The sequence below is a fragment of the Arabidopsis thaliana genome, chromosome 2 (genome assembly GCF_000001735.4).
Source record: "Arabidopsis thaliana chromosome 2, partial sequence".
Classification (NCBI taxonomy): Eukaryota; Viridiplantae; Streptophyta; class Magnoliopsida; order Brassicales; family Brassicaceae; genus Arabidopsis; species Arabidopsis thaliana.
Window position 1 is genome coordinate 18192045 of NC_003071.7, and position 25429 is coordinate 18217473.

At 37.4% G+C, this 25429-nt stretch overlaps 10 protein-coding genes and 1 pseudogene across 15 annotated transcripts; 4 read left to right on the forward strand and 7 right to left on the reverse strand.

Moving 5' to 3' along the window:
• Positions 1 to 1092: 1092 nt before the first annotated feature.
• On the forward strand, positions 1093 to 3538 carry AT2G43930 (Protein kinase superfamily protein; the record flags this gene model as incomplete). Of its 2 annotated transcripts, none has more annotated exons than NM_001337070.1 (6): positions 1093 to 1312; positions 1761 to 1938; positions 2024 to 2281; positions 2440 to 2501; positions 2587 to 2697; positions 3416 to 3538. In NM_001337070.1, the coding sequence occupies exons 3-6, from the start codon at positions 2143 to 2145 to the stop codon at positions 3536 to 3538; spliced, it is 435 nt and encodes a 144-aa protein (NP_001324440.1). In that variant the 5' UTR covers positions 1093 to 1312; positions 1761 to 1938; positions 2024 to 2142. The 2 variants fall into 2 exon arrangements, with proteins under 2 accessions (NP_001324440.1, NP_001318422.1); NM_001337069.1 differs by having other exon boundaries at positions 1107 to 1312; positions 1751 to 1819; positions 2177 to 2281.
• On the reverse strand, positions 2915 to 3623 carry AT2G43932 (annotated as a pseudogene). 2 transcript variants are annotated; one of them is made up of 3 exons: positions 3554 to 3623; positions 3250 to 3449; positions 2915 to 3162 (listed from the first exon to the last, which is right to left on the reverse strand). The 2 variants fall into 2 exon arrangements; another variant differs by lacking the exon at positions 3554 to 3623 and having other exon boundaries at positions 2915 to 3010; positions 3076 to 3162.
• A 9-nt stretch (positions 3624 to 3632) lies between these two features.
• HOL3 (S-adenosyl-L-methionine-dependent methyltransferases superfamily protein) lies at positions 3633 to 5723 on the reverse strand. Its single transcript, NM_180072.3, has 8 exons — positions 5542 to 5723; positions 5330 to 5460; positions 4964 to 5050; positions 4696 to 4796; positions 4510 to 4609; positions 4380 to 4426; positions 4213 to 4291; positions 3633 to 4103 (listed from the first exon to the last, which is right to left on the reverse strand). The coding sequence occupies exons 1-8, from the start codon at positions 5618 to 5620 to the stop codon at positions 4047 to 4049; spliced, it is 681 nt and encodes a 226-aa protein (NP_850403.1). The 5' UTR covers positions 5621 to 5723; the 3' UTR covers positions 3633 to 4046.
• A 54-nt stretch (positions 5724 to 5777) lies between these two features.
• AT2G43945 (uncharacterized protein) lies at positions 5778 to 8154 on the reverse strand. Its single transcript, NM_180073.4, has 6 exons — positions 7732 to 8154; positions 6838 to 7032; positions 6554 to 6670; positions 6324 to 6473; positions 6168 to 6226; positions 5778 to 6086 (listed from the first exon to the last, which is right to left on the reverse strand). Exons 1-6 carry the CDS (start codon positions 7942 to 7944, stop codon positions 5951 to 5953), a joined length of 870 nt encoding a protein of 289 aa, NP_850404.1. The 5' UTR covers positions 7945 to 8154; the 3' UTR covers positions 5778 to 5950.
• Positions 8155 to 8271: 117 nt separating this feature from the next.
• Positions 8272 to 10742, reverse strand: OEP37 (chloroplast outer envelope protein 37). Of its 2 annotated transcripts, NM_129957.4 has the most exons (6): positions 10184 to 10742; positions 9674 to 9760; positions 9356 to 9535; positions 9117 to 9211; positions 8888 to 9008; positions 8272 to 8640 (listed from the first exon to the last, which is right to left on the reverse strand). In NM_129957.4, exons 1-6 carry the CDS (start codon positions 10598 to 10600, stop codon positions 8509 to 8511), a joined length of 1032 nt encoding a protein of 343 aa, NP_566003.1. In that variant the 5' UTR covers positions 10601 to 10742; the 3' UTR covers positions 8272 to 8508. The 2 variants fall into 2 exon arrangements, with proteins under 2 accessions (NP_566003.1, NP_850405.2); NM_180074.3 differs by having other exon boundaries at positions 8280 to 9008; positions 10184 to 10685.
• Positions 10743 to 11267: 525 nt separating this feature from the next.
• Positions 11268 to 12868, reverse strand: AT2G43960 (SWAP (Suppressor-of-White-APricot)/surp domain-containing protein). The gene is made up of 2 exons (NM_129958.2): positions 12858 to 12868; positions 11268 to 12737 (listed from the first exon to the last, which is right to left on the reverse strand). Exons 1-2 carry the CDS (start codon positions 12861 to 12863, stop codon positions 11415 to 11417), a joined length of 1329 nt encoding a protein of 442 aa, NP_181924.2. The 5' UTR covers positions 12864 to 12868; the 3' UTR covers positions 11268 to 11414.
• Positions 12869 to 13190: 322 nt separating this feature from the next.
• On the reverse strand, positions 13191 to 16174 carry LARP6b (RNA-binding protein). Of its 2 annotated transcripts, NM_129959.3 has the most exons (10): positions 15388 to 16174; positions 15234 to 15315; positions 15047 to 15141; positions 14889 to 14960; positions 14730 to 14809; positions 14529 to 14631; positions 14389 to 14436; positions 14230 to 14298; positions 13892 to 14053; positions 13191 to 13817 (listed from the first exon to the last, which is right to left on the reverse strand). In NM_129959.3, the coding sequence occupies exons 1-10, from the start codon at positions 15985 to 15987 to the stop codon at positions 13491 to 13493; spliced, it is 1638 nt and encodes a 545-aa protein (NP_566004.1). In that variant the 5' UTR covers positions 15988 to 16174; the 3' UTR covers positions 13191 to 13490. The 2 variants fall into 2 exon arrangements, with proteins under 2 accessions (NP_566004.1, NP_850406.1); NM_180075.2 differs by lacking the exon at positions 14389 to 14436.
• A 34-nt stretch (positions 16175 to 16208) lies between these two features.
• Positions 16209 to 19600, reverse strand: ITPK4 (inositol 1,3,4-trisphosphate 5/6-kinase 4). The gene is made up of 12 exons (NM_180076.2): positions 19438 to 19600; positions 19177 to 19212; positions 18839 to 19031; positions 18485 to 18576; positions 18199 to 18267; positions 17812 to 18017; positions 17520 to 17670; positions 17238 to 17351; positions 17072 to 17134; positions 16831 to 16976; positions 16617 to 16746; positions 16209 to 16536 (listed from the first exon to the last, which is right to left on the reverse strand). Exons 1-12 carry the CDS (start codon positions 19558 to 19560, stop codon positions 16393 to 16395), a joined length of 1467 nt encoding a protein of 488 aa, NP_850407.1. The 5' UTR covers positions 19561 to 19600; the 3' UTR covers positions 16209 to 16392.
• An 89-nt stretch (positions 19601 to 19689) lies between these two features.
• AT2G43990 (GPI-anchored adhesin-like protein) lies at positions 19690 to 21998 on the forward strand. Its single transcript, NM_129961.3, has one exon. It carries the CDS (start codon positions 19930 to 19932, stop codon positions 21826 to 21828), a length of 1899 nt encoding a protein of 632 aa, NP_181927.1. The 5' UTR covers positions 19690 to 19929; the 3' UTR covers positions 21829 to 21998.
• A 46-nt stretch (positions 21999 to 22044) lies between these two features.
• AT2G44000 (Late embryogenesis abundant (LEA) hydroxyproline-rich glycoprotein family) lies at positions 22045 to 23527 on the forward strand. Its single transcript, NM_129962.3, has one exon. It carries the CDS (start codon positions 22583 to 22585, stop codon positions 23210 to 23212), a length of 630 nt encoding a protein of 209 aa, NP_181928.1. The 5' UTR covers positions 22045 to 22582; the 3' UTR covers positions 23213 to 23527.
• A 1002-nt stretch (positions 23528 to 24529) lies between these two features.
• Positions 24530 to 25409, forward strand: AT2G44010 (uncharacterized protein). Its single transcript, NM_129963.3, has one exon. The coding sequence runs from the start codon at positions 24835 to 24837 to the stop codon at positions 25138 to 25140; it is 306 nt and encodes a 101-aa protein (NP_181929.1). The 5' UTR covers positions 24530 to 24834; the 3' UTR covers positions 25141 to 25409.
• Positions 25410 to 25429: the final 20 nt, after the last annotated feature.

The window sequence follows — 25429 nt, forward strand, 5'->3', positions numbered from 1 at the left end:
TGTTTTTGGCTAAAACATCACTAAGTTTGATACCAAAGTGAGCATTTAGCGGTCAATTACAACACTATTTCCATTTGCTAGTGGTGAACATTCTTATCTCCAAAACAGAGTATGGCATAACTTCCAATCTCTCTCGATTTAAAATTAAAAGTGAAACTGCCGACATTGGTTTATAAAACGGATAACGACAAAAATATATTTGAAGTGTGACTGCGTTGTCTTACACACCTCTTTCTCCTTAAGGTATATGCCAAATTCAGTAAGGTATATTATGGATGAAAATTTGGCATATACCATAAAGAGAAAGGGACTTGTAATTTCACAACAAAGTCACCCATAAATGTTTGTTTATAAGGTATATGCAACTACACATATAATTATTAAAAAACTGAAACATTGGACCCATTTATTCATCTAGACGTGTAAATAGTACACTCGGTTCTTACTATAGGAGATCCAAAACTGTAATCTTTATTGATGTATATAGAGAGCCATGGTATAGTGTGATTGTGATGGTATTGAGGATCATTACAATGAATTCTTCTTCTTCCATCTGCCAACTTTTTCCATTCCCTAAATATTGATTTCAAATATTAAACTTTTTCTTTTAAAATCTTTCTTGTTCACAAAGAAACTAGAGACTGTTTCTTGTTTACTTTGCGTGTATCAGGAGCAAGTTCGTTATCCACAATAGAGATTACCTCAAATCCCAAGGGAATCAAAAGCTCTTCATAGCTACAAAACATTTTAACCAAAGTGAGATATTAATTAAGAGAGTTGTTAGAGTTATGAAAAAGGTTAGGGTCCAAGGAGAAGATGAAAATTTAAACGCTGAGACTGATTCTTGGTAAGGAGACCCACCAACGCGATCAGCTAACTGCATAACATAATCAATAAAGAAACATTTCAGAATCACGATATATGTGTTGTAATGAGAGAGATGCTTCTTACAGGAAACATTAATGTTATAAAAGCTCTTGCATACGGTTTGCCCATATGTTATGTAAAAGGAAACCAATGGGCCGAATAATATTAATGGGCCTGATTAAATGGGCACTATATCTAATTAAACTATGCTAAACATGAAACGTTACGTTTTCGAATCACACACAAACTCAGTGAGGTTCGCCGTCGTCGGAGCTCATGGATCACCACCGTCGTTTACACACTATCAAAATCCTAATCCGAAATTCTTCCACCACGCTTCTCTTTTTCAAAATCGTACCAATTTTACTCCATCGCTCCGGCGGTGATTCGCGAGCTCTCCCGTATACTCCCTTCTTCTGTTGTCGGAATTTCCTTAAATTCTTCGGTTAGTCATTACTAATTTCAATTGATTTCGGTTAGGTTTAAATGGTATTGAAATAAATTAGAATTGATTTGCGGTTCGGTTTACATAGAGAAGAAGTAACAAACAAAATATTCACGCGATGGGGATTTTGGAGACAGATGCGTCGATTGAAAAAAGCGTGTTTTGGAAAGGGGTACACCCACAGAATTGCTCTCACGTGCTCAACGCTCACTTTGTGCGAGTGGGTGTGAAATAGAGCCTTCTGATTGGCTTAGAAACTCTAAAAAAAGTGAAATAGTATACATGTTGCTAGCTCCTATATGTTATTATCTAGTTTTTGAAAGTTGTTTTTTTTTTTTAGTTACGATTGATTCTAGATGATATCTGATGGTAGTGATAATTTTAGATAACTATAAAGTTCACATTTAGTGGTGGTTGGTGATTTTTGATGACTTGAAGCTCTCTGCAGAAACGCACTTGGACATGGAAATGTTACATCTGAACCCCATATAGTGCTTCTGCTCCAATGTCATCTTCAACTCTTCTCCTACCTTCAAGTATGTAGTGGATTAAAAACATCGGTTGTTCAGCATTTTAGACCCCCAAAGTCGTCAAAAATGTCTCACCCTTCCAGTTCTATCCATGAGGTTATTACAATATATGATTGCAAGTTTTATGTTTTTAAAACCATGACTGCCATTATCCCATTCATGTTTCTGTTTTCTTGTACAGATGAGCTTCTCGTATGAGTTGTTGTTTGTGAAACTTTATTGTCACCCATTTGGCCTAGTGAACTTAGGGAACATATTTAAGCTGCACACCAAAATCATTTCACTGCTCTTATTGAAACTATGTGCAATCTTATCTTGATAGTTGGATTTTCAGGTAGAAAGAAGAGTTGGTGTTTTGCTTCTGAGTTTGAACACTTAAAACTTTTTAAAGGCTACATTGACGAGGATGAAGAACGGCACAAATTTGGACACAAAGGAGGTAAGGCCTGAAGCTTATTTAAGCCTTTTTTGGACAATAATGAGAAATTTAACTGAGTATAAGATTTTGCGAGCCATCATTGGTTGGCCTCACTTTCATCTAAAATGCTGCTTACTTAAGAGTTTCTATTCATTTGCCTAGCTAAAGTTGAACAAAAGTTCTGGTGGCTCGCGAGGAAGAAGTACAACTTCTTAAGAATCTTTCACATCCGAACATTGTTGTGTGTTGGCGAATCCATTCAGCTATTTCTCATATGTTTAATGTCTGTTCCACATGCATTCTTCTTATTATCTTTGTTTTTGCAGAGATACTTGGGTACTGTAAGAGAGAGTGATTCGTTGAATATTATGATGCAGTTTGTTCCTGGCGGATCAATTTCATCTTTGTTGGCGAAGTTTGGATCTTTTCCTGAGCCAGTAAGTTCTGACTGTACCTGAACTTTGAATCTTTGATAATCCTTGTGTTTGAGCATCACAGTCACAGGCGATGAATGTTGTGTCTGAACCTCTTTTTAAATAGGTGAGAATTATCAGAAATTGTAGACATATATATCAGGCCGAGTTTGTTATTCTCTTCATATGAGCCAAGAAATCAAACCATTTTAAGTTATAAGAGGAAAGAAGTATACTTGTAGTCGAAAATGAGGTCAAATTTTTCGGTTGGCTCCCAAGTGAAGAAATCTTCTTCCAAAAAGGAGAAATGTTTTGCATTAGACAGTGAAGAGAACATCTGCATTTGAGAGTTAAACATCAAATTTTCAGGTTTTATTCAAGCATCAAATTTAGAACACAAACCTTTGTTGATCTTTCTACAGAGGTTTTTGAAAGATCGAGTCCAACAACATGACGGTCAGGGTTTGCCATCACAACCACATCATAACCCTGCCAAAACACCTATTTTTAGACAATGGAAATCTTACAAGAAAGAATCAGAGTGTGACAAAAAGAAGTAGAAATCAAAGGACTAACGGTGCCACATCATGGAACTAAAGCTCTTCCATTAGGCAATGAACCCGTTTCGCAGAGCTGCACAACAATGGGAGTTGCTTCTCCTAAATCCCACAATGTTTTTCCTTCTACCCATAGCTTTTCCCATCCGCCTTAAAAAAACAACAAAAACATGCAACAACATTAGAAACATCATAATCGTTATCTTCTTGATAATGCATTCATATCTCATTATAAGAGTGTGAAAAATATTCATCAGCAGTCATTTAAAATCGAAATCGATCCGCGAAAAGAAAAGAAACAAAGTTAGATGTGAAGATGTTACCATAAGGCTCTTTGATCTCCATTGGTACCTAGATCACTGAGATTAGAAACAGCATGGAAAGATTCTTTTGCTTACAGCTGATGTATTGCTTCTTTGCTGAGTTCTATAACCAAACTTGGCATATTATATATAACCAGTTCTGCTTTAGAATTTACTACGACGTAGAAATATGTTTCAAAGCAATAAAATCTAAAAGAGTAGATGCACTGGATCAGGGAAAAAGTCATCAAGACTTATTCAACATTCTGGACAATTAAGAACCCAAAAAAAGATTAATCAAACCTAAAAAAAACACAACCATCTGGTGAACACAAAGCAAAGTAGCAAACTATAATTTTGCCTTTGATTATAAGGAGAAACGTTGAATATCATCACATGTGTTTACAAATACTTTTTCAGATTCCCATCTCTTTCAATATGCCCTACAAGTTTAATTTCTCAGTGACAAATTCACAAAACATCCAGATATAAGCATATGAGTATCTATCACAAATCACAAGGTGGAGTGAAATGTGGAAGATTTCTTCCATCTTCCAAGCTTCTCCATTCCCTGAAATTGATTCCAATGTAACATTATCTTCCAATTATTAAACCGAAACTGAAATTCTCCATTGAGTTATATCTAAAGGCATATTTGAAAGTTCATGTTAGTGTTTTACCTTGCGTGGTCCTACAGCAAGTTCGTTATCAACAATGGAGATTGCCTCAAACCCCAGTGGAATCAGAACCTTCTCGTATCTACATATTGAGAGATTACAAAGTGAATATCAAGCAGAATATTTCAGTAATAATGCTCTTAGTAAAAGAGATAACAGTAGATTCTTACTCAGACACAGATACTTCATAAGGAGGACCTCCAGAACGTTCATCAATCTGCAGAAGGACACATTGTTTTTCAGAAACTACTGAAATGTAAGGAAGCGGATCAGAGAAAAGAGAGATGTTATGATTCTCACAGGAAACATCAATGTTATAAGCTCTCCACCAGGTTTCAGAAGTTTTTCCATTCGTTGTGCCCATAGAGGTCTCACGCCCGGTTCAAAGGCACAGAAGAAGCTGCGAGAATAGTCAAAATGCAGTGATATATAAGCTAAAGTCACATTTGTATGAACCAGAAACACACATCTAGACTGTTTACATACGTATAATCGAAAATGAGATCGAATTTTTCAGCTGGCTCCCAAGTGAAAAAGTCTTCACTCAAGAAGGAGAAGTATTTTGCATTTGGCAATGTAGAAAACTTCTGCATTGAGATTAAACAAAATGTGTTAAAACGTACTAAGTTTGAAATAGGTATCAGAGGCAATACTCCGACTCAAAACAAGCATTGTTAAAAAACCAACAATGCAAGGCTACATATATGAGGACATGAGCATGTCCATCTCATTTCCAAATCAGAACTATTCAAACCTTTGTTGATCGCTCAACCGCAGTTTTAGATATATCCAATCCAACAACATGACGATCAGGGGAGGCCATTGCCACCACATCATAACCCTACAAAAACCATAACATCTTACACTTAGTAAGACAATCAGCAAGTCCTGCAAAAACCAATGACACAAGGCAGGTGCATGTACAACAGAACAGATCTAACAGTACTACTACTCAATGGCCACAGTACTCTAGCAGGAAGCAAAAACTCAAAGAACAAAATGGCTTCAATAACAAGAAAGCTGAGTACTTTAACTTTATATCAAGCAAAGAAGCTGAAGCAAGTTTGATTTTCAAGTGTTGACTTATTAAAAAGAGACAAAAGAGTATTGAAGAACATACAGTTCCACAACCAGGAACTAGAGCTCTGCCATTAGGCAAAGAACCAGTCTCGACGAGATGCGCAATAACCGGAGTTGGTTTTCCTAAGTCCCATGGAGTTGCTCCTGCTTCCCAACTCTTCTCCCAACCACCTAAACCATTTCACATAATGCTTCAGAGAAAGAAAAAAAAAAAACTATTGATCTGAGAAATTTTTGGGATTTGTTGTTTACCAGAAGAATTCTCGCTCATCAACCGGTGGAATAAATCACGGGACGATTGGAGTGACGTAGCTTTACCGGCGTTTTCCATCGGATCAACCAACGCAAACAAATCAGCGACGACTAAAGAGTGAAAAAATGTTTCTGCGTAGAAAGCTAATCAAAGTTTTGTGCTTTATTATATTAAAAGTCATATTTTTTAATGGGAATCTACCGGAGCTAAATTGTTTTGTTACAGAGATGTGAACTGACGAATAGTAGTTGAGAAATAATCCTATAAAAATAGCACTGATGTGTATCAAAATTTAGACAAAAGAATATAATTGTGGTTGTGTGTGTTTGTTTAATCAAGATTCATAATTTACAAGGAGGATTATCTTCTCTGTTTTGTAACGAGAAGAAAATAAAGAGTGAATGTGAATCAATCGAGGTAGAAGAGAGTGACAATCTTGCGCAGATTTTTGGCTTCTTGACATGTCTCCATAAGAAGCTTACTGTCATGAAACGCGAAGCAGATCACTTGTTGAACTTGTGATATGATGTCCATATTACACAACCTGCACATAAATATATATTAACCAATGAGGTTCAGATTCCATCTTCACCAAAGGTATATCAATGGTTTTTTATTCACAAACCTGCTGGCTTCTAACAATGGCAAATGGTCATTATGTGGCTTTTCTACCACGTTTTGTACCTGTAAATTGACCATAGCAATACAGACAAGAGTTTCAGATGTAATAAATCAGAGACGCAACAAGATTCTGACTTTTGAACATGCAGTTTTTGCTTACTTTAGACAATAGTTCTTGGCTCTCAGGAGGTTGTTTTTTCAAACTTTGGGGTAGAATTACTGTAAGCAGCTCTGGTCTCTCTGCTCTCAATGCACCTCTGATGACTGCAGCATTAGTTCCAGATGCACCTGATGTGTATATATGATTTTTCTGCAAGAAACCGAATTATTCGAGAGATGTTTTAAATGGATCGGAGTCAAACACAAGAGGATGAAGTTCTAATGACTTACGGTTATAACCATGGCGTAGCTAAGTATCTCAATCAGTTCTTGATGCATGAAACCCATATTTCTTGTCCCAAAGAAGCCAATTGATCTAGGACCTTGCTGCTGTATCGCCAATAGCTCCTGTCGATTTAAACATACACGGTTACAACAAGCTAAAAGACTCATGATATTCCAAAATCTGCCAATCAACAAGTATAGTTTACAACATAAAGCCTAAAGAGTGATATAAGAGTTTAATGTCCTTCATGTAAGGCTGCGTGCTGAATTTGCAGAGAAACTAGTCTTACTTGTATGTAATCTACATCAGCAGCGGGTTTTAGCTCTGACACTGCAACTGAACCAGATCCTTCAACGATAGCCTGTGCTTGAGTCGGAATCCTGAGGCCAGAATCTTCATCCGATTCAAGCACACATTCAATGTGGTCATCTTTATCTGTCAAGATTTCTGTGTTCTCTTGATTTCTCATGTGTTCTGGTAAGCACTATACACAGCATATAAGAAACAGCCATTAAACGTACATCATCAGAGAAAAGCCGGAAAAAACAACAACTGCAAAAGACTTTTGGGAAGAGAGACACAAACACAAACTCTCAAGCTTACACTATCATGATGAAACTTGAGAAACTAAATATCTTTTACTTTTACAAATCAAAGCTGATGTTTCAAGGAGTGCAGCAACATGCTTTTAAGACCAAGAAAACCCAATTAAAGTGAACCAGAGAACCAACTTTGAGACAGAAACCACCCCCTAAAACAAAATCTACAACTTTGAGACATTACGTACATGATAAGATACAATGTAGTCTTATAAACACTAAGGACTCAAAGACACACATACAACCATCAAAAGCTTTGATATACAATGAAGTTTAAATAGAGTGAAATCTTGATTCTTGAATAAGTCAGCAAAGGCCATTAAAACACTGGAATCCCACCTAACTACTACATTGAAGACGAAAGCGATAGAGAGTAAATAACACCTAGGATAAAATTTCAGGTCGAAATCTATAAATGGGAAGAAAATACAAACTTTGATGAAACAAAACATGGATCATTCTAAACACAGTCCTACGAATTCAATCACTTTCCGAAATTGATCAAACTAATGCTGATCAAGCAATTTAGCACAAAAACTCAATGAGAATTAGCAAACAATGAGAGAGAGAGAATCAAACGATACCATGGTAACACACCGCGAATAGGATCTGCATCTCCCAGAGAAAAGCTGCGACTGGGAAGAACAACAGGAAGAAGAAGACAATCGGCGTTTGAAATTAGGGTTTTTCGATCTGAACGACGAAGGAGCATGGAAAGAATCTGGAGGAGGAGGAGGAGGAGAAATCAGAGAAGTTGTAAGAGGAAGAAGTAGCCTCAGAGGTAGAGACGAACTCATCTCTCTCTCTCTCTCTCTCTCTCACAACACTGTCTTCTTTATTCCAATTTCTCTTCTCTCCACAGATATTTGAGAGACAAATGACAAATCTTTCAGTTCTCGATTCTTGTCGGAACTCTTTTTCCCCGTCGGATGTGTATTTGGTCGGGTTGAAGAAGAAGAAGATAAACAACACAACACACAGACCAAATGCATACAAAAACAATAACGGAGGAAATAAGCCAACAATACTTTTTTATTAATTTTTCGTTGTGAGAAAAATATTCTATTTTAGCATAATTTTAATATTAGTGGTTAAAATTGATTTGGGTTAAAAAGTGAAGGTAAAAGCAATGTACCTTTTTATACTGGAAACGAAAATTAGCAACATTTATACTAGTCTCACACGTGTGAAAAAGATCATTTAAAAAAAAGCTACAGAAATACAATTGCAATTATTCACTCTAAGCTTTTGTATCTACTTTGCAAAAGATTTGATATATAAGGAGAAACAAACAACTTTTATGGGTTTTATAGAGAGATTAAAGAAAGTGAAACTAAGAGATGATTTATTCAAAGATTTCATCAAATGTCCCATCTTTTCTTGACTCGGAACATCAAGACTGATGATTTGATGTCATCTTGTGGAACTTGAAGCATGAACTGGACTTTCATCTTCATTGGTGTCGTTTTCACTTTTCCAGCTTCATCACCAACCTGCCACGGTTAAAAAATGAGACTCATGCATGGTCACAACTCACTCAAACAAAAGCTTGCTCAAGAGTGATGGTGTCCCTTAGATATTATTAGATGGTAGATGCATCATTAGGTACAATTGTGTGGTGAATGAATGTTCTATATGCTATAGCATCTTACTCGTATGACTCGGATTCGGGCTTAAGCGAGTAAAAAGATTACGCTGATGAGAGAAGAGAGAAAAGAAAACTAAAGGTTGATGATTTACCCAGAGAGATGCCCAGCCAAGGCGAACATCAGAATCATAGCCAGCTTTTAATTTGTAGTCTTTACCATATGTGCGTTTGTACACAGCACTCCACATGTTTGAATCAAAGTTGTACCAATAGCTGCATATATAGTAATCATCATAATATTATATGAAACTGATTGTAGCAGATGAGATGTTTCTACCAGAAGAGAGAGAGAGTAAGAGAGAACACAATGAGGCCACTAACCTCAACTTATCTGAAGGGCTAAACCGCCGTTTGAATGCAAATGATGCAGCATTGGAAGGAAGGGAAATACTTGGGATGAAAGACAATGCATCATCCTGTATGAGAAAGGAAAATATTTTGATGTCAGAACCAGAAGTTGGGGGACGAAGGATATGTTCATGCATGTGCAACCTTGTATAAGTTATTGAATTGTAGTAACACATAAAAAGCAGAGAAGGGATTTTGTAAAAGTCAGGAACCTTATAAGCATATCTCAGCCTCAACTCTTCATCTGTGTATAGAGCGGTACAAACACCATTCATAACTTGACGTTTGAGGATCCCATTAACAGATAAAGTTCTTTTCTGCTTCTCCTCCTCCTCCTCATCTTTTTCTTGTAACGAAATTTCGCCAAGTGGGAATTTAAGAGTTGCTCTTGGCTGCAGGAAGAGTAAACCATATGGGATTATAATTAGCATTTAAAGAAAACTCCCAACCAAGCAAGAAAACAATTTACCGGTAATTGATACTACTGCAGTTGCAAAACCAAATAGACAATGTAAGAGATGGCCACTCACGTAACCAATAGGCACAGGTGATGAAAGCTCCAGAGAGTAGCCAGGTTCAGTCAGATTTGCCTCCATAGCAACTTCTCCTTGTTGTGCCTGTAACAACACACAGTTAAACCGATAAATACATTAGAAAAAACCCAACATAATCACTAGCATACAACCGAAATCCAAAACTATAAAAGAAAATGTTAAGTTTCAATAGCTAGTGGTAGTTAGTTGCACAGCAATGTCCCACTCAGAAACAATCAGATTCTATCATTGTGAGATGCTCAACAGAAAAGGAAACCAAAACCAATGATATAAGGTACCACAAATCCTATCAATATGACCACCATTCAACAATCAATCACATAAATTGTTCTGTTCCATAGATGACAAATTACGCCCAATTTGATCATTTAGTTGACAAGAAGGTTTCTCTGCGCACAGTTCATCAAATTGACAAAGTGTTCCAGGAAAAAATCAATCCTTTATTGTAACAAACGGTGATAATTAGGAAGAAGTAGAGATATGTACCTTAACATTATGAAGAGCTCGGAGCTGAAGACGCGGGTGAACATCGAGAGTGCTCTTAATGAAAGTATTCTTCTCTTCGACATCATAGAGAACAGAAACGTGTTTGGAAGTAAAAGAGACCTGAGGCTGTGAAATCTCGCGCTGGGAATTGTTCTGAAACGAGAGTTTAAGCTTGGCAAGGTTATCGAAGAGCTTACAAGACACTTTGTTTAAGAAAAGGAGACTATCGCTGTCGAATTCAGATGTCACACGGAGTTTTGGTCGGTTAGCAGTCTTGAGAAAGGACAAGGTAGAGCAAGGCGGTCGAGACGGTGGCGATAATTCCGAGGTTCCAGATTGAATTTGATGGGTTGGTGAAGGAGAAGAAGGAGGAGGGGGAGTGGCGAGGTTAGGGTTTTGAGAAGATGGATCCGCCATTGGAATTGGATTTGAGAGAATCTATCGCAAAGTCGCGAACACGGGATTCAAGTTTAACAAGTACAACAAGACACAAGTATGAAACGGACGGTTCTTGTTTTTCTTACTTTTTGATAACATCACTTGTCTCTCTTTATTTTCTTTTAATTCTTTACATTTCGTTTATTCTAAAATTCAGTAAATTAGGGATCGTTTATTACTTTATTTTGCTATGAAAGCATTTTATTAACGTTACTTAGGTAAATATTCCTCAATTTTTTCGTTTAATTAGTTATGGTTAGCACGATTTTTTTGTTCAAGAATGTGAAACTATACTATACAATAGTGAAAAATCGAATAAAATAACATGTTGTTAACCTTTTTTTTATTTCGATGATATAATAATACAACATGATGATATTATAACATGATAATAACTTAAAAACAATGATACCTTTGTTTATTAGTTTATGATCAGATGAACAGTAACTACAATACTATTAATATTACATTTGGATAATTAACCACATCTATATTGTAAAGACAATATATATAGCGATGTACTAATTGAGAAAATTTTAATTTTATTTAATACACATATTTATTCTAACAACTTTAATGTTATTTTCTTTACTCTTCTTTATCTACGTGTCTAACTCATTATAACATTTTTTAAAGACATCTAATTCATCCAAACTCAATATAAAAACTATTGAAATCACATGGTCATACAAACTAAAAGGTGTATGAAGTTAGGTTACTAAAATTTATTTGGTCAATAGTACATACAAAATTTAGATCATAAATTATACTATCCAAAATTGACAAAATCACCTCATAGAAGAGGTGGTTGTTGCACCATTGGATGTCGACGAGCAAACATAGATCCTGTTTGACGCAGCGGAAGCCTTTCAGGTAGAGGAGTAGACTCCTCTATGTCAAGAAAATACTGAAAAGTCTCACTAACCACAAAATCACGCCTATCAGTCACAAGCTTGTTCACTACCTCGTCCTCCTCATCCTCTTGCTTTTTCTTGAAAGCACTAAAAGCAGTGAAAAACCCCTCGAGAACAGCTTCCATACGAGCGGGCGGGTTACTCTCTCTCGGGCACAGTCCCCAAGGTTGTACTACATTACCAAAAGCAAGAAGAAGCTGAGAGAAAAGAAGCATTCCTCTATCATTTCCAGGATTCCTCTTCAGAAACTGAAACTCTGTTTCAGTACTAGACACTCTATCCCACAGAGCATCCCAAAAATCATTCCCATAACGCACCACAAACATGGCTGTGAACTTCATTAAACCAAGCTCCTTGCGCATCATGCCTCCTTGAGGGATTCCAACTCTAAACAAGACAAGGACAGGTGGCACCCTGAGTGTACCCTGAGAATCGTGTTTATTCAGAGGATGATGCATCCTAGCCATTGTTTTGAGTTTGAGTTCAAGGGCTTTGTTCTCGAGGTCAGCAAAATATTCATCACAAACAACAAAATCATGCCTATCAGTCTTAATCTTGTCCACTAGCTCCTCATCACCCTCTAGCTTTTCCTTGAAAGAATTCAAAGCACTGAGAAAACCGTCAACAAGAACATCCATACCAACCAGAGGATATTCCCAAGCCCTTAATAGATGACTATACCCAAGAAAAAGAAGAGAGAAAAAGTGAGCCCTTGAATCTCCCTTATCCAGAAACTTGAACTCAGTATCAGTAGACACTCTATCCCGTAGAGCCAACCGAAAATATTGCCCATACCGCAACACAAATTGGGCTGTGAACTTAATGATACCAAGTTCCTTGCGCGTCATGCCTCCTTCAGGGACTCTAACTGTAAACGCAGACAGTTCGTCGATAATAGCAACTTGCTCCAGAGGGTTATACTTTAAACAGCATTGATCAACTAGGCCCGGTGGGAGAGGAGGAGGAGAATGAAGAGGAGGAGACTTGGTGTACTCAGCAATTTTTTGCTTGTAAATATGGTGATCACGACCTTTAGGGAACACAAAGCTGCATGATGGAATATCAAGGCCAACAAATCTGGACTTCAGCTTCTCCTCCATCTCCAACCCGCCTCTGGCAGCGGCAATTGAAAGTCTCTCCAACATAATACTTCTCAGCTCATCATCATCTGGACGTGGTGGTGGAGTTTTATTCTTTGTTTTCTACAAACACAAGGATTAAAAAATAACATAGAGAAGCGTGTATTACACGTTTCAAAATGGATTATTATTGGTTTACAAAAATTGTCTCAACAAACTCTAAGAAACACCGTAAGCACGTACCTCCATAGCCGTGACGCCGAGAAGAAGCGGATCGAGAGAAATCTGGCAGAAATAAGGCTTATTACTGGTTTTAGGTTTACCCCCTCCCCAAACTGGAAGCGTTCTAGGTTTTCTAATGGGCCTTTACTATTTGGGCTTATTATTTGTTACGCTTATTGAGTTATTGTCTTGTTATTGGGTCATTTAGCAAACAGTGTCTTATTATTGGCTCTGAGTGTATAAGGATACCCAAGGTCACACCATTTAAGTAGATTTTTTAAAAATATTTAACTTAATTAATTATGATCATATGTTAACTGTTACTTATACAATACCTTCTTTTTTGTCAGCAGTGACAAGATAAAAATGTCATTATTTCATTAGAAAAGCTTTTAGGACAAAATATTAACTGAAATTGCTGTTTCATTACACGTACACTATATGAGGAAAATGTAGTTTTTTTGTTGTTTCCTTGTAAGAGAAGCGTAATTGAAAAGTATTTCGAAGTAAGTAAGACAAATATAAAGTCTGCAAAACTAGCCAATCCCCATGGGAAGGATAAATCTCTCTCTTTCTCTCTTGCTCTCTCTCTATTTATCTCCCTTTTTGACCATTCACAATTCCACATCACCTCCTTTTCAAAACAGCTCTGGATCACTCTGCCTGAACCATAACCGGCTTTCCCCGTCCCATTGAGAATCCTCTGGTCCCATCAGGCATTCGTGGTCCAGGTGGTTGCTGTTTCCCCATGCCTGGTTGCTCCATGTTGTTCATTGGATTGTTCGAAGGTTGTGTTCCCACTTGATGATGATGATGATGATGATGATTTCCTCGCCCATTGTGGTTGTGGTTTTGGTTATGGCTGTGGTTGTTGTTCTGGTTTTGGTTCTGGTGTGGTTGCCCTCGTCCTCGTCCCTTTCCTCTACCTCTGTTACGCCCTTTTCTCTGCCCAGCCGCTTTCTCATTCCCTTGATCCTCTCCCTGTTATGTGGCAAAGTTTAGATTCATCCATGGATAACAAAGCAGAGACCCAATAACGTATTTAGTCTACTTACTATTGGCTGCTCTTGCATATGTGTATCCCATTCCCCAGAACAGTCATCAGATTGTTTCTCAATCGGCTGCTGCTCGGATGTTGTAGCATCATCTTCCTCATGTTCTACATCTGCATCATGTCCTTTTCTTCCTCGCCCTTGACCTTGTTTTGGTTCCTTCGTCTGTATGATAGAATAATAACATATAAGCCAAGTGGAACTGACATTAATTAACCCAGACAGATGACATTTTTAATTCACAGAATGTTCTCAACTACTAAGATATCTGGACTCGGCTTATTAGAGTGAGAAAGGACGGGCAAAGGCACAGTGTGTTTGTCAAACTTAAAACCACATACCTGATGCTTTAGCATCAACCGGACTTTAAGACCGCTCCTCCAATTTCCCGCTTCACTTAACTCGGTAACCTGTACAGTAACATGCCTTCAGTTAACCACATTAGCACAAGAGGCATCAAAATATATAGAGTCTGAAAATATGTGTAGGTGAGGCATTACTGCTCTCTCGGCTAGCTCAACAATCTCATACTCAACAAAAGCATGGACCTATAAGAACATGTAAAAGAGACATCAATTTTGCATCCAGTTAATCCAAAACTACGAGGCAAACACAAAGCCGCATGGGTCCATCTAGTTACCTTGTTACTGAAAAGCGTACCATCGCTTTTAGCTGCTGATCTCGCTGCGGGTGGAGCACCGCTTCCATTATTTTGAGGCTGGCAGGTACGGATGTTCTTCACACTGAAGACAAACACTCATAATTTTAGAAAACCTCAAGTGTATAAAAAGAAAGAAAAAGTAGATTCTAGGTTTTAGAACAAGATGAAACAGTTGTGTACCTTCCAACAGTTGAAAAAATCTTCATCAGGTTTTGGTAGCAATGATCCTCAGGGAGATTCTCAGCAACAATAATGCGAGACTGTATATAATAATATTTATTAGCATTATCCAGTATACACTATACAGAAATATAGGAATAGCAGGAATGAGTCAAGTACCTGAAGCTCTTCTATAGCCGACTCAGTAATCGGACTTATGCGTCTCACTTTCTTTCCATCTTCACTAACAAACTGTGAGATGACTCAGTCAAAAGTTAGAACATAAAATCTCACGTATAAAAGTTATTGACCAATACACACTAACATAAAGAACTCACAAGCTTAGCTGAGTTCTGTAGCACTGCGGCAAGCTGAGAATTATTGTTAATGACAGCTTTAATTTTCTTGAACGACGCAACAACATGAATAGGCACTGAAATCACCAATTAAGAATTGGAACAAAAAGATTATTACACTTTTATGCAAAACGAACTCATATGACTTAGCAAACAGACATCATCTTACCATATCCTTCAGGATCCTTGCAAATGAATCTCATGAGATGATCTGTAGTAGCCAAGTTCAAGTCACTGAAATAGTATTCAACCTGAAACCAAACTGGATTAGATTTAAGATCACATGTGGTCTTAAAAGAGTGTCAATGTCTGAATCTAATCACCTGATTCACAATCTTCTGGATAGAATCTTCAGGCAAACCAGTTTTTGAATCAATAGAAACAGAAGCTCCAGTTTCAGTCACTTGATCGTTCTTAGATTCTCTCTTACTATGATCTCTCCGATCATTCTTCTTTGAAACCAAATCCGGTTCCTGCTCACCACCGACACCACCACGCTGCTGATACTCTCCGTGATTCCTCACCGGGACATATTGCTGATTCTGATGACGATTGTGATGATGATGCTGATGAAAGCGATGATGAGGGTGGTGATTTTGAACAGGAACCAAGTGTGGCTGGATTGGAACAGGACCAAGAACTGGAGTATTGAAAGGAGGCTGGTGGTGATACATATGAAGCATACCGTGCGGCGGAGGAGGCGGGATAATCATCCTCGGAGGTTGAGGCAGCGGAGGAGTAGTTCGACCAGGAACGAACTCAGGAGCTCCGGCGTTGAGTCGACTTAAGGAGAGAGACCTCAAGAGTGATGGATCTGAGGAAGAAGAAGCTGAAGTAGTAGAGGAAGTAGAGTGGGAGTGAGATAGATCATCGGATTGAGTAGGAGGAGGAGTAGAGGAATCTAGGGTTTGTTGATCAGCCATGGATGATGACGATTGAAGGATGATAGATGAAGAACTTTCCCAAGTAAAGTTAGGGCTTTTACTGAAGTGGGAATCTTCTTCTTACAGATTGAGAGATAGATAGAGAGAGCAGATCTCTCCGGAGAAGGGGAGAGACCAAAAGAGGCAAAAGTCGCTTCTTTTCGTTTGTTTTTGGAGAGAGCTTCTCGAGTCTCAAAGGTCGTCTCTTGTCGTATATTTATAGAATGTGACTTTTGTTCTTATCGACAAAAGAAAAAAAACTTCACTTGTTTGGTCTTAAAATTACAAAATTCCATAAAAGATGTTTCTCAATTATTATTAGTCTCAGAGTATGAAGCATAAAGCAGCTTCAGGTCATTCCTAAAATAAACAGACAGAAGAGTTTCGCTTCCCACAATGTTGGATTCAATGCTTCTCTTGGACATGTTGGTCGAATCTGTTTCTGATGGCTTCCCAGAATGCAGGAACTGCGATGTTATCCGGAACTTCTTTAAAGGATGGTAAGTAGTTCAAGTCTACTATCACGTGATCTCCTGTTCCTTCTTGAATCTGTGGAGATTAATAAAGAGACAATGTGTAAGTAAATGAGTTATATATAAAGGGTCTTGTGTGATGAGGATGATACTTACAACTACGTCAAAGCCGAAGATTGTGAGATCAAGCTTCTTTCTTAGCCAGGTAGCTGCTTCTGTAACTAGCTCTAGATCAATCTCGCTTACCGGGTTCTGGTTTGCGGAATCAACAGGTAACGATTTTAAGCTGTGGAGGTAATGGAACTACCAAAGTTACAATCTTTTTAGTAACTGAAGGCTATGTGTTCATGGAACTGTTATGAAATCTTGCCTGTCAAAGAGAATTGGTTTGAGACCATTTTCCTCCGCTGATTTCCTCAGACTAGAAGAACTAGGGATCGATTTCTTGACCGCGTGAAAGATCGTTTCCCCCAAGACGTAAAACTTAAAAATCCTAGATGAATGGTCCACATACTCCTGCAAAACATCGGTTGAGAAGTTTTTCTATGCTTGACATCTTGATTTAGGAGTGTGCCCCTAGATTTGGGTATCCATATTACATTATGACTTACTTGGATAATGGCAGGAACAGGAGTGTTCAGATTCTTAAAATCCTCGACTCGGAAGACAATGGCCTGTGAGAAACACATGAAAACGAGGAATTTTTTTGTTCTGCTGTGAAAAGAGCAACAGATATTGCGAGATATCAAATCTAGATGGAAAGTATGAGATATTCACCATGCTGTGAGCATCAGCAACACCACAGGCAACCTGTGGTTTCACAATACATGGAAGAGAGAGTCCAGCTCTTGACAAGTTCTGAGCCAGATCTGGTTCATCATAGCTGTCAATCTGCAGATAAGGAACTCTGATATTAATTTGCTAAAGTAAAAAAGAAAAGCATCAATGCGAAACTGGAGAAGTTAAGAGGCCAGACTAAAGGTCTCAAGAGATAACTATGTAAGATTATAAGCATAAAGAAGATTGACGAGTTGATCAAAATGAGAGGACTTTTACGACCTTGAGAAAGCAGGCACCTCTTATCTTTCGTCCTGCTGCACCAAGGCCCTCTAATCCAAGAAGAATATGTTGCATCTTGAGTCGGTCTACGACTGGATATATATTTCGAATAGGGTCGACTATGGCACAAGCATTTTGATCTTCCATATACCTGCAAATACCTTATATCATTATGCAAACCTGAATGGAGAATTTTTAACAAGGTTTCTCATATTTGTGTATGATGGTATCTATACGCCACTTGCAGATATAACTGAGTGCTAGATTGAAAACAAAGAATTGAGAAGCTTACTTTTTCAGTTTCTCCATGCCGGTAGAGAATGTAACTGCAACAGATGATTTTGAGTCGGAGCAGTTCAGTTCAATGGACAAGATTTCATCAGTTGCTTTGTGGAAAATGATATCAGCGTGTTTGAGTTGAGATGCAAGAGGGAACTCAAACATGAGGGGCAGAAATATCAACCCACATGAAGTAGGATACATGGGTAAAGCACCCCTCTAAGAAAATCAGAAAATTTAACATCGGTGAACATTACATATATATCCATATTACTTTCATGAATCAGTAATGACCTAGAGGGTAAAGCATATATACGACCAGCACACAGAGAGCCAAAAACTAAGCAATGATCACCATATATATAATACTTCAGAGTCAGATTGCAAATAAGGATCTAACCTTGGCAAAGTCCTCTACCCGAGATGGCTTCATGATGTAAGCAACTATTGCAGCACCATCACCCATTGCCTGTTTTGGGAGGCGATATCAAAAGGGTGGTCAAAATACTAATCGGCAAGATATACAAACCAAAAAATGGTAATGAAGGTGTAATATCAAGCATCTCGAACTACATTTTTACACTGTTTAGTTCTGGCCTACAATTAGTACTTTCTTCAAACAGACCAGCTTATTTCTCAACTATGAGCGTATTCTAGTATAAGCCAGAACTGCAGTCATGACATACCTTTTTGTTTATGCAGCAAATAGTCATTGGCAGCTCCTCAAGACTATGGATATGAATTATGTTAGGATCCTCAAGTGAATCGCCTTCAACATCTAGAAACCCAAAAAATCCAACAAAGTTAGGTGCCTCATAAAAGTTATCAGTACAAAAGGAAACTCAGAACTTTAATGTAGCAAACTTTAATGCCTATCTTTTTCCTATTAGTGAGAGTTCATAAATCGAAAAGATCCATAATTCGAATCAGGAAGCATGTTTAAACATTCAAAGAGCAAACTATTTAGACAATAAATGCAGAAGCTGGAATTATTGAATAAGTTATCTCTTATAGGACTAGAGATTATCTTCATCACTAACCGAGTAAAACAACTAGCTGACTGGGACTAAGTTCACGCAGTATCTCTTCCTTTCTGCTTGAAGCAACATACAGAATACTACCGTCACTATACCATGCTTTGAGAGTATCACCAAAGGTAACACTCGTAAGAGACGTCTCTAAAGGCAAGCAATTGATCGAGTATTCTGCTGCCGTTTTCCTCAGTAGATCCACCTATCACATGTTACAGAAAAATCAATCTCATAACAAAGTTAAACAATTAGACAAGGCAAAGATTTGACTTGAACAAAACTCTTTGCTTAAAACATAGAATAGTCATCACATTCGTAGGCTCAAGTTGAAATAGTTAGTCTCAAACCTTGTTTTCCGGAAGATCAAGTCCATATGAAATCCCCTGCAGAAAATCAGTATGAACGATAAGTGGAAACCAAAAGAAGAATTGCATATAAAGTTCAATCATTTCTCATCTAGCTCTCAATTGAAGAATCACTATACAATTTCACTAATTGAAGACAAATCTATAAATTTTGCATGAAAGGGTTTAATTTCGGAAATCTGCAATGCAGATAATAAGAATCATGGTTTGGAATTTGAGATAGCAATTCAAATCAGTCGTTACCGTTCGGATCATGGAATAACGAAGCAGCCTGAGAAGCGACGGGACTGATTCTCGCAGACTTGGCGAAGAATCTTCACTCTCAGGACTAAACAGTACAGATTCGTCAAGTAGAACCCCTTTCATCGTTCTTCTTCTCTCTCAGCTGAGGAACAAAAGAATAAATCAATACACGGTGGCGATTTAGCCGTTAAACATCGGAAAAAGTGTTGTTCTTTCGGTAAATGACCGATGTACCCTTGTTTTTGTTGGAGCACGAAATAAAAGTTGAGGGTTAAGTCGGTAATTAAAGAGAAAAAGACAAAAGCAAAAGCCTCTCCGTCAAAGTTTCGATCTTTTTCTCATTTTAATGTTTGTTGTTGTTCGTCTCTGCGCCTCCGCCAAAAAAAAAAAGTCGTTTTGAAATATCAGATCAAGCAGATCGGAAACAGTGAGAGAACACTGAGACACGAAGAAAGAGAGATACTTTAGGCTTTTTGGTCGAATGCTCATAGGATGAATCGAATAACTTCTTCTTCAAATGCGCAAACGAAGAAATTTCCTCAGTCTCAGCCACAGCCGCCGGAGAAAAATGAGAAAAAACTGAAAAGGGAGAGATTTCCGGTGAACCCTTTGAGAGATTTCAGTACAAGAAGCTCTGGAAGCAGCAGTTGTAGCAATGTGAGTGCTTCTGGTTCAACTTCCGGTGAAGCATCCAACGGTTGTCACAGGTTCTTGCTCTCTCATTCTTTCTCATCGTCTTCTTCATCATCTTCTTCTTCGTTGGGAGTTTTTCCTCGTAGACCAGTGAGATCAGTAGCTAAAAACCCCAAATCTGCTCCGGTAGTTAGTAAACCCTTAATTAGAAAGAAACCAAGCTCTCTTGAGGAGGTTAAGTTGAAATCTACTCTTACTGAGAAACCTAATTTGCTGAAGTCTCAGAGATGCAAGACAAATCCTGTATCTGGAAAGAGACCAACTTGTAAGATTACCATGAAACCGGAGAAAGTTTCGGTTTTGAAGAAACAATCTTCTGTTTCTAGAAATGTTAAGCTTAAAGATAGCCAAACTACGATTAGAGTAGATGACAGTATTGCTCAGAGTACTCCTGTTTCTAAATTAGAAACTGGATCTGATTTGATTTATAGAAGGAAGAGTGAAGCTACTGATGATGGTAGACTAAGTAGCAACAGTAGTAGTTATCAAGATAGGACACCACCTGTTCAAGCTTCGGTGTCTCCAGAGATACAGTGTGGATCGTCTATGAATCTGTCTGCATCAGCTCAATCACAAGCTTGTTATGCTGCTGGACATTTACTCTCAGGTGTTAGTGATAAGAGGAAATGCAAGCCTAAGGGGATACTCACTGTGGGTGAAAATGGTTTTGAGGTTGGTAAAGGCAAGATACTGAATGATTCTGATGAATTTGATGAAGGAGATTTTGGTAATGACGGGAGTTATGATGATATTTCTGTTATGCCTTTGCCTGCGGATGCGTCAGTGCACTGGCTTTTATCTCCTTGTGATGAGGAGAAAGAACATGAGAAGGAAATATCTGATGATGGTTTCTCTCAGTTTCAGCAAATTGTTGAGTGTGTTGGCCATGAGACTCCTTCGCCACTATCAGATCGTAGTGCTTCTTCGGATCTATGCAACATTAGTAGTGGTAGAAGTCTTTCGCCCATGGATATATATAAAGAGACAACGAGAAGGATCAGTTCTTCTCTTTCTCCAAATGAACTTTTTCGGTTCAGAAGATTCATTCACCTTTCATCATGTGATGGTGAAGCTTCAGCATTCGACACTTCCCCTACATGTGAGCTAGATCCTTCTGAGCATTTGAAAGGAGACAAATCGTCTCCCTTATCTGTTGATACGCTGGGAAGTGAGAATGTTATTCAAACACCTGAATCCAACTCAAGCTTCGACAATTATTTTGGACTCTCATGTTCTCAAGCTGAAATCCAAAAGAAACATGATGTTGGTTCAGATTTGGAATCACTGACAATGAAGTTTCAGTCAGCCGGTTTGTCACCAAGGATCCAGGCTTCATCATGGGAGCCGAGCCGTTCAAGTTTCAACTTCGACTATTTGGCCACATCTTCTGATTCTATTGATCTCTCACAGTTTCAGAGAGGTTTAGTTGACAGGAGTTCTTGTCATCCTCATGTAACACTGGATAAAGTGTCAAGGACACATTTGAGAGTAGAGCAAACAAATAGCCACATGCCTGAAATGAAATCCCAACAGATTACAGATACTGAATTTGATATTCAAAATCACAAAGAAAGTGCTGCTTCTCTGGGAAAAGGAAGAGAATTGCTTCCATGCTCTGCTGCAGAGTCAATAAGCACTGATGGAGGTGGTCTGATTTGTTCTGAGGATTCAAATTGGATGGCATGTTACAAGAATTAACTTCCTAGAAAGAATAGTTTTAGCTTCTGTTTCTTTGTAAGTAGGTCCACGTTAGCAAGATACCTAAAGAATTTTCCTTCTGTTATTGTGTTTTATCTCTTGTTGTCTCCACATTTCCACTGTAAACAGCATTTTTTTATGAGCGCATCAGAATATTTGAGATTCTTTAACCATTGACTTCTCTGCTCAATTCATACAGTACAAGAGAATGAGATTATCAGGATCACTCAGTTACTTCAGCATCTTTCAATGAAAGTTTGCTACTAAACTTTTTCTGATACCTTCCCTTTGCTTCAGTTTTAGTCTCTATACAGCCTTTCGGTAAATAGCTATACTATTTTATTGTTCAGCCTTCAAAATACTAGAGAAGGATTCACACGATTATCGGATCGCTATATTCTTGTATTTTGGTTTCTTCTTGCAAAGGACATTGTTGTTTCTCAGTATCTTCCAATAAAAGTTTGATGCTTCATGATACCTTTCCTTTGTTCCAGGTCTTGGAAAAAAGCAAAGTATACAAAAGGAGAAACAAAGCTAAAAAGGGTTCTTTTAAGCATCTCTTACTTATTTCGTAAAACACTCATCATCTTTTAATGTAATGTTGATCAAGAACCCATTCATACTTTCTACTTTCCACATATTCTCAGCTTTTTCTGTTGGGATTTGGCTTTGCTGAGTATATATCTTTTTGTTATCATCTAAGTTCCTCTTGACAATACTGAAAAGTTATCGGTCAAACAATCTCTGAGGGGAAATGTCTGTTTATGCTGAAACAGCATATGGAAGAAGGAGCAAAGATGTTGATGAAGCTCGCAGAATTTACCAACCGAAACAGAGTGACATCACCGGCAAAATCATCATCTTTATCCTTGCAGGGCTTTGCATGCTGCTCTTCATCTTCATCGTCATCGGTTTCTTTTTCATAGCCAAGCCACTGACAGCAAGCTTGACATCTGTTGAAGTAAGAAACCTCAGGTACAACAACAATACATCATCATCATCATCGCTTTACTTTAACGCAACACTGGCTATGGAAATCAGAATTGAGAATCCGAATCTCGGGTTCTTCGAGTTTCCCACTAGTAGAGGAGAAATCTTGTACAACGGTGATGTTGTTGGTGAAATGAGGATTAATGGACAACGAGTGGCTTCATTTGGTGACTTAAGAACAGAGGTTAGTGCAGAAGTGGCTTACAGAGGGAATCAGAAATCACCTGTTTGGTTGAAGAATGATATAGAGAGAAGGCTAATAATCCTCGAGACCAGAGCTAAACTAAGAGGTGAAGTGCACTTGAAGGACTTGAACAAGAGAACAGTGAATTTGAAGTGTTTAATGCAACTTAATCTCAGTGATGATGTTATTCATCGTTTGTGGTGTAAATGAAACACACTTAGGTTGTTTCATACTTTTCTTGGGTAATTAGTTTTTCTTCTTTAGCTATATTAGCATATTTATAAGTGAATATCAAAATACTTAGGTTTCTTTTTTCACAAAAATTGATATTAAAATATCAGTTTATACCAAAATAAATCTCAAGTTTTACAGTATATCAGAAATTTAAGTGTGTTTTTTTCTTTAGGTCTTATCTTTCTAGTTTTGTCACTTTCTTTAATTCTTGTCATCAGATAAAAATGTCGCTTTTGAATAATTCAATATGGTTAGTGTTTGTTAGCGTAAGAAACATCATCAGCTTTGTCGTCACTCTTGTCTAAACTTCTTTAAATTTTTTTACTACTAATCTACTTCTTTAAGTCTTGTTTATTTATATTCCGATGACTTGACCGTCTTTAGTTTTATTTTCTTAAACGAAAAAGCATCTTTAATGTGGTGGTAACTTGAACGTTGAGACAAATTCTAACAATACTGGTTAGGGAAGTATCAATACTTTACTTCGCTATGTACGTGACAACTTCTCATCATACATTTGATGAGTTTATGCGCGATGTTTAGTTGATCTTCAAAACTATTCTTATAGAAATGAAATTTTATCACATGTTAAGTACTAATAAAAATCTTGCTACTATTATATACAAACAATCCACATTTTCACATTAGTTACAATTTTATCATACATTGTCAGAACTCAGAATTCAGAATATTTTGTGACATCGAATTTTGGTAATCCTAATGTATACGATTTTGCCATTATGATATTAATATTCTTTGGTATTTGGCAAAGTATCTCGACTTATTTATTGATATCTCACTTTCTTTACAAGCATTAGAGGTTATCTTAACCAGTCTTCTATTTAGAAAAATATATTAAAAAAAAGTTATTGGAGATAAACCTAAACAAAACAAAACAAACAAACAAACTTAAAGTCTCACAAAATCTTCACTGAAATATATTTTGGATTGTTGATATACACATACACCAAGTCAAAGATCAATGGGGGATAACGTGTGCAACAGCTAAATCATTTTTTAAAAGGAAGTGACCTGTTGGACTTTTTTGAGGTCTCAATCACAAATCCTTTTTAATGTAAATATATGCATATGCATTGAGCGCTAATGATTTACGTTTAAGTTTGTTCTTTAATCTGTTTCTCGTTGACAACAACAAAAGATCATATCAAGTATAAAAATATATTAATCTCACGATCAACCACTTGCTGTTAAATACTTAAATTACATATAAATGTTTTGAACATGACCAAGAAAATAATGATCATGAAATGTCAAAACAAGATACACCGTAACCATATAACTCTACAAACTAAGATAATCATGTTGTTTATATAATTTATTGTGTAAATGTGCAATTCCAAATAGGTAACTATAAAAAGAGCCTAGTTATTATAATTTGTGACATAAATCAAATGGGAGAAGAAACAATACTAAAAAAGGTTGAGGTTTCTTGTATAAAGAAAGACAAATATAAAAGAAGAATATTGGAAGGTAACTAAGCACCAAACCCAAAGTCAATAACCATTAACAAAAACCTTTTGCTTCATCTCAAAGAACCACAAAGAGCGAAATAAGAAAACAAAAAGAGAGTATCATCAATGGATGGTTTAATACCAATGGCCCTTAAGGCCGTGAAGAAGAACCTAACTCGTCGTCGTTACGAACGTCTCTCCTATTCCGCAACAACTCGTGAGTCTTACGACTTCGCTTCCGATATTGAAATGAACGTCGACGGTCGTCACCATCGCCGTGGCTGGTCCGTTGGAGATTTCTCATCGTTATCAAGCCGGGAAACCAAAAGAAACGGTGGTGTAGCTCCGGAGAAGAGTCTTACTCCGCCGCGGGAGGGTCAACTTGTAAGATTCAAGAGCCATAGATTGTTTTCTTGCATCTCAGGTCAATAATTTTATCATTTCAAGAAAATTCTCAAATACAGAAAAAAAAAAAAAAAAATTTTTTAGGAAATTTGCATTTTTATTTCGTGTTGTGTTTGATTTTATGTACAACGAATCATGTAGATATCGTTATTTTGTGATCTTTTGATGTATACGTAAAGTTTGTAGTTGGGGTTTGTTGTTAAAATGTATATTTGTAAGGTCATAAACGAGAAAATGAAAACTTGTATGGACCAAACTAGAAATAATGTTAATAACTCTCCAAAATTCTTGTTGACCTATTCCACTTTTGACATAG

Coding starts and splice junctions, on each gene's coding strand:
- HOL3 (NM_180072.3), bottom strand. CDS start 5,620: ATGGAAAACGCCGGTAAAGCTACGTCACTCCAATCGTCCCGTGATTTA. Junction 4,610..4,695: donor GATCTCATTTTCGATTATAC/GTATGTAAACAG, acceptor CTATTCTCGCAG/CTTCTTCTGTGCCTTTGAAC. Junction 4,427..4,509: donor TTATAACATTGATGTTTCCT/GTGAGAATCATA, acceptor GTCCTTCTGCAG/ATTGATGAACGTTCTGGAGG.
- AT2G43945 (NM_180073.4), bottom strand. CDS start 7,944: ATGAGTTCGTCTCTACCTCTGAGGCTACTTCTTCCTCTTACAACTTCT. Junction 6,474..6,553: donor GCTACGCCATGGTTATAACC/GTAAGTCATTAG, acceptor GGTTTCTTGCAG/AAAAATCATATATACACATC. Junction 6,227..6,323: donor GCCAAGAACTATTGTCTAAA/GTAAGCAAAAAC, acceptor GTCAATTTACAG/GTACAAAACGTGGTAGAAAA.
- OEP37 (NM_129957.4), bottom strand. CDS start 10,600: ATGGCGGATCCATCTTCTCAAAACCCTAACCTCGCCACTCCCCCTCCT. Junction 9,761..10,183: donor GAGCTCTTCATAATGTTAAG/GTACATATCTCT, acceptor GTGTTGTTACAG/GCACAACAAGGAGAAGTTGC. Junction 8,641..8,887: donor TTGGCTGGGCATCTCTCTGG/GTAAATCATCAA, acceptor TAACCGTGGCAG/GTTGGTGATGAAGCTGGAAA.
- LARP6b (NM_129959.3), bottom strand. CDS start 15,987: ATGGCTGATCAACAAACCCTAGATTCCTCTACTCCTCCTCCTACTCAA. Junction 14,437..14,528: donor GTACGCTTTTCAGTAACAAG/GTAACTAGATGG, acceptor ATGTTCTTATAG/GTCCATGCTTTTGTTGAGTA. Junction 13,818..13,891: donor ATATGCAAGAGCAGCCAATA/GTAAGTAGACTA, acceptor GCCACATAACAG/GGAGAGGATCAAGGGAATGA.
- ITPK4 (NM_180076.2), bottom strand. CDS start 19,560: ATGAAAGGGGTTCTACTTGACGAATCTGTACTGTTTAGTCCTGAGAGT. Junction 19,213..19,437: donor GTTATTCCATGATCCGAACG/GTAACGACTGAT, acceptor GATTTTCTGCAG/GGGATTTCATATGGACTTGA. Junction 16,537..16,616: donor TCTTCGGCTTTGACGTAGTT/GTAAGTATCATC, acceptor TAATCTCCACAG/ATTCAAGAAGGAACAGGAGA.
- AT2G43990 (NM_129961.3), top strand. CDS start 19,930: ATGAATCGAATAACTTCTTCTTCAAATGCGCAAACGAAGAAATTTCCT.
- AT2G44000 (NM_129962.3), top strand. CDS start 22,583: ATGTCTGTTTATGCTGAAACAGCATATGGAAGAAGGAGCAAAGATGTT.
- AT2G44010 (NM_129963.3), top strand. CDS start 24,835: ATGGATGGTTTAATACCAATGGCCCTTAAGGCCGTGAAGAAGAACCTA.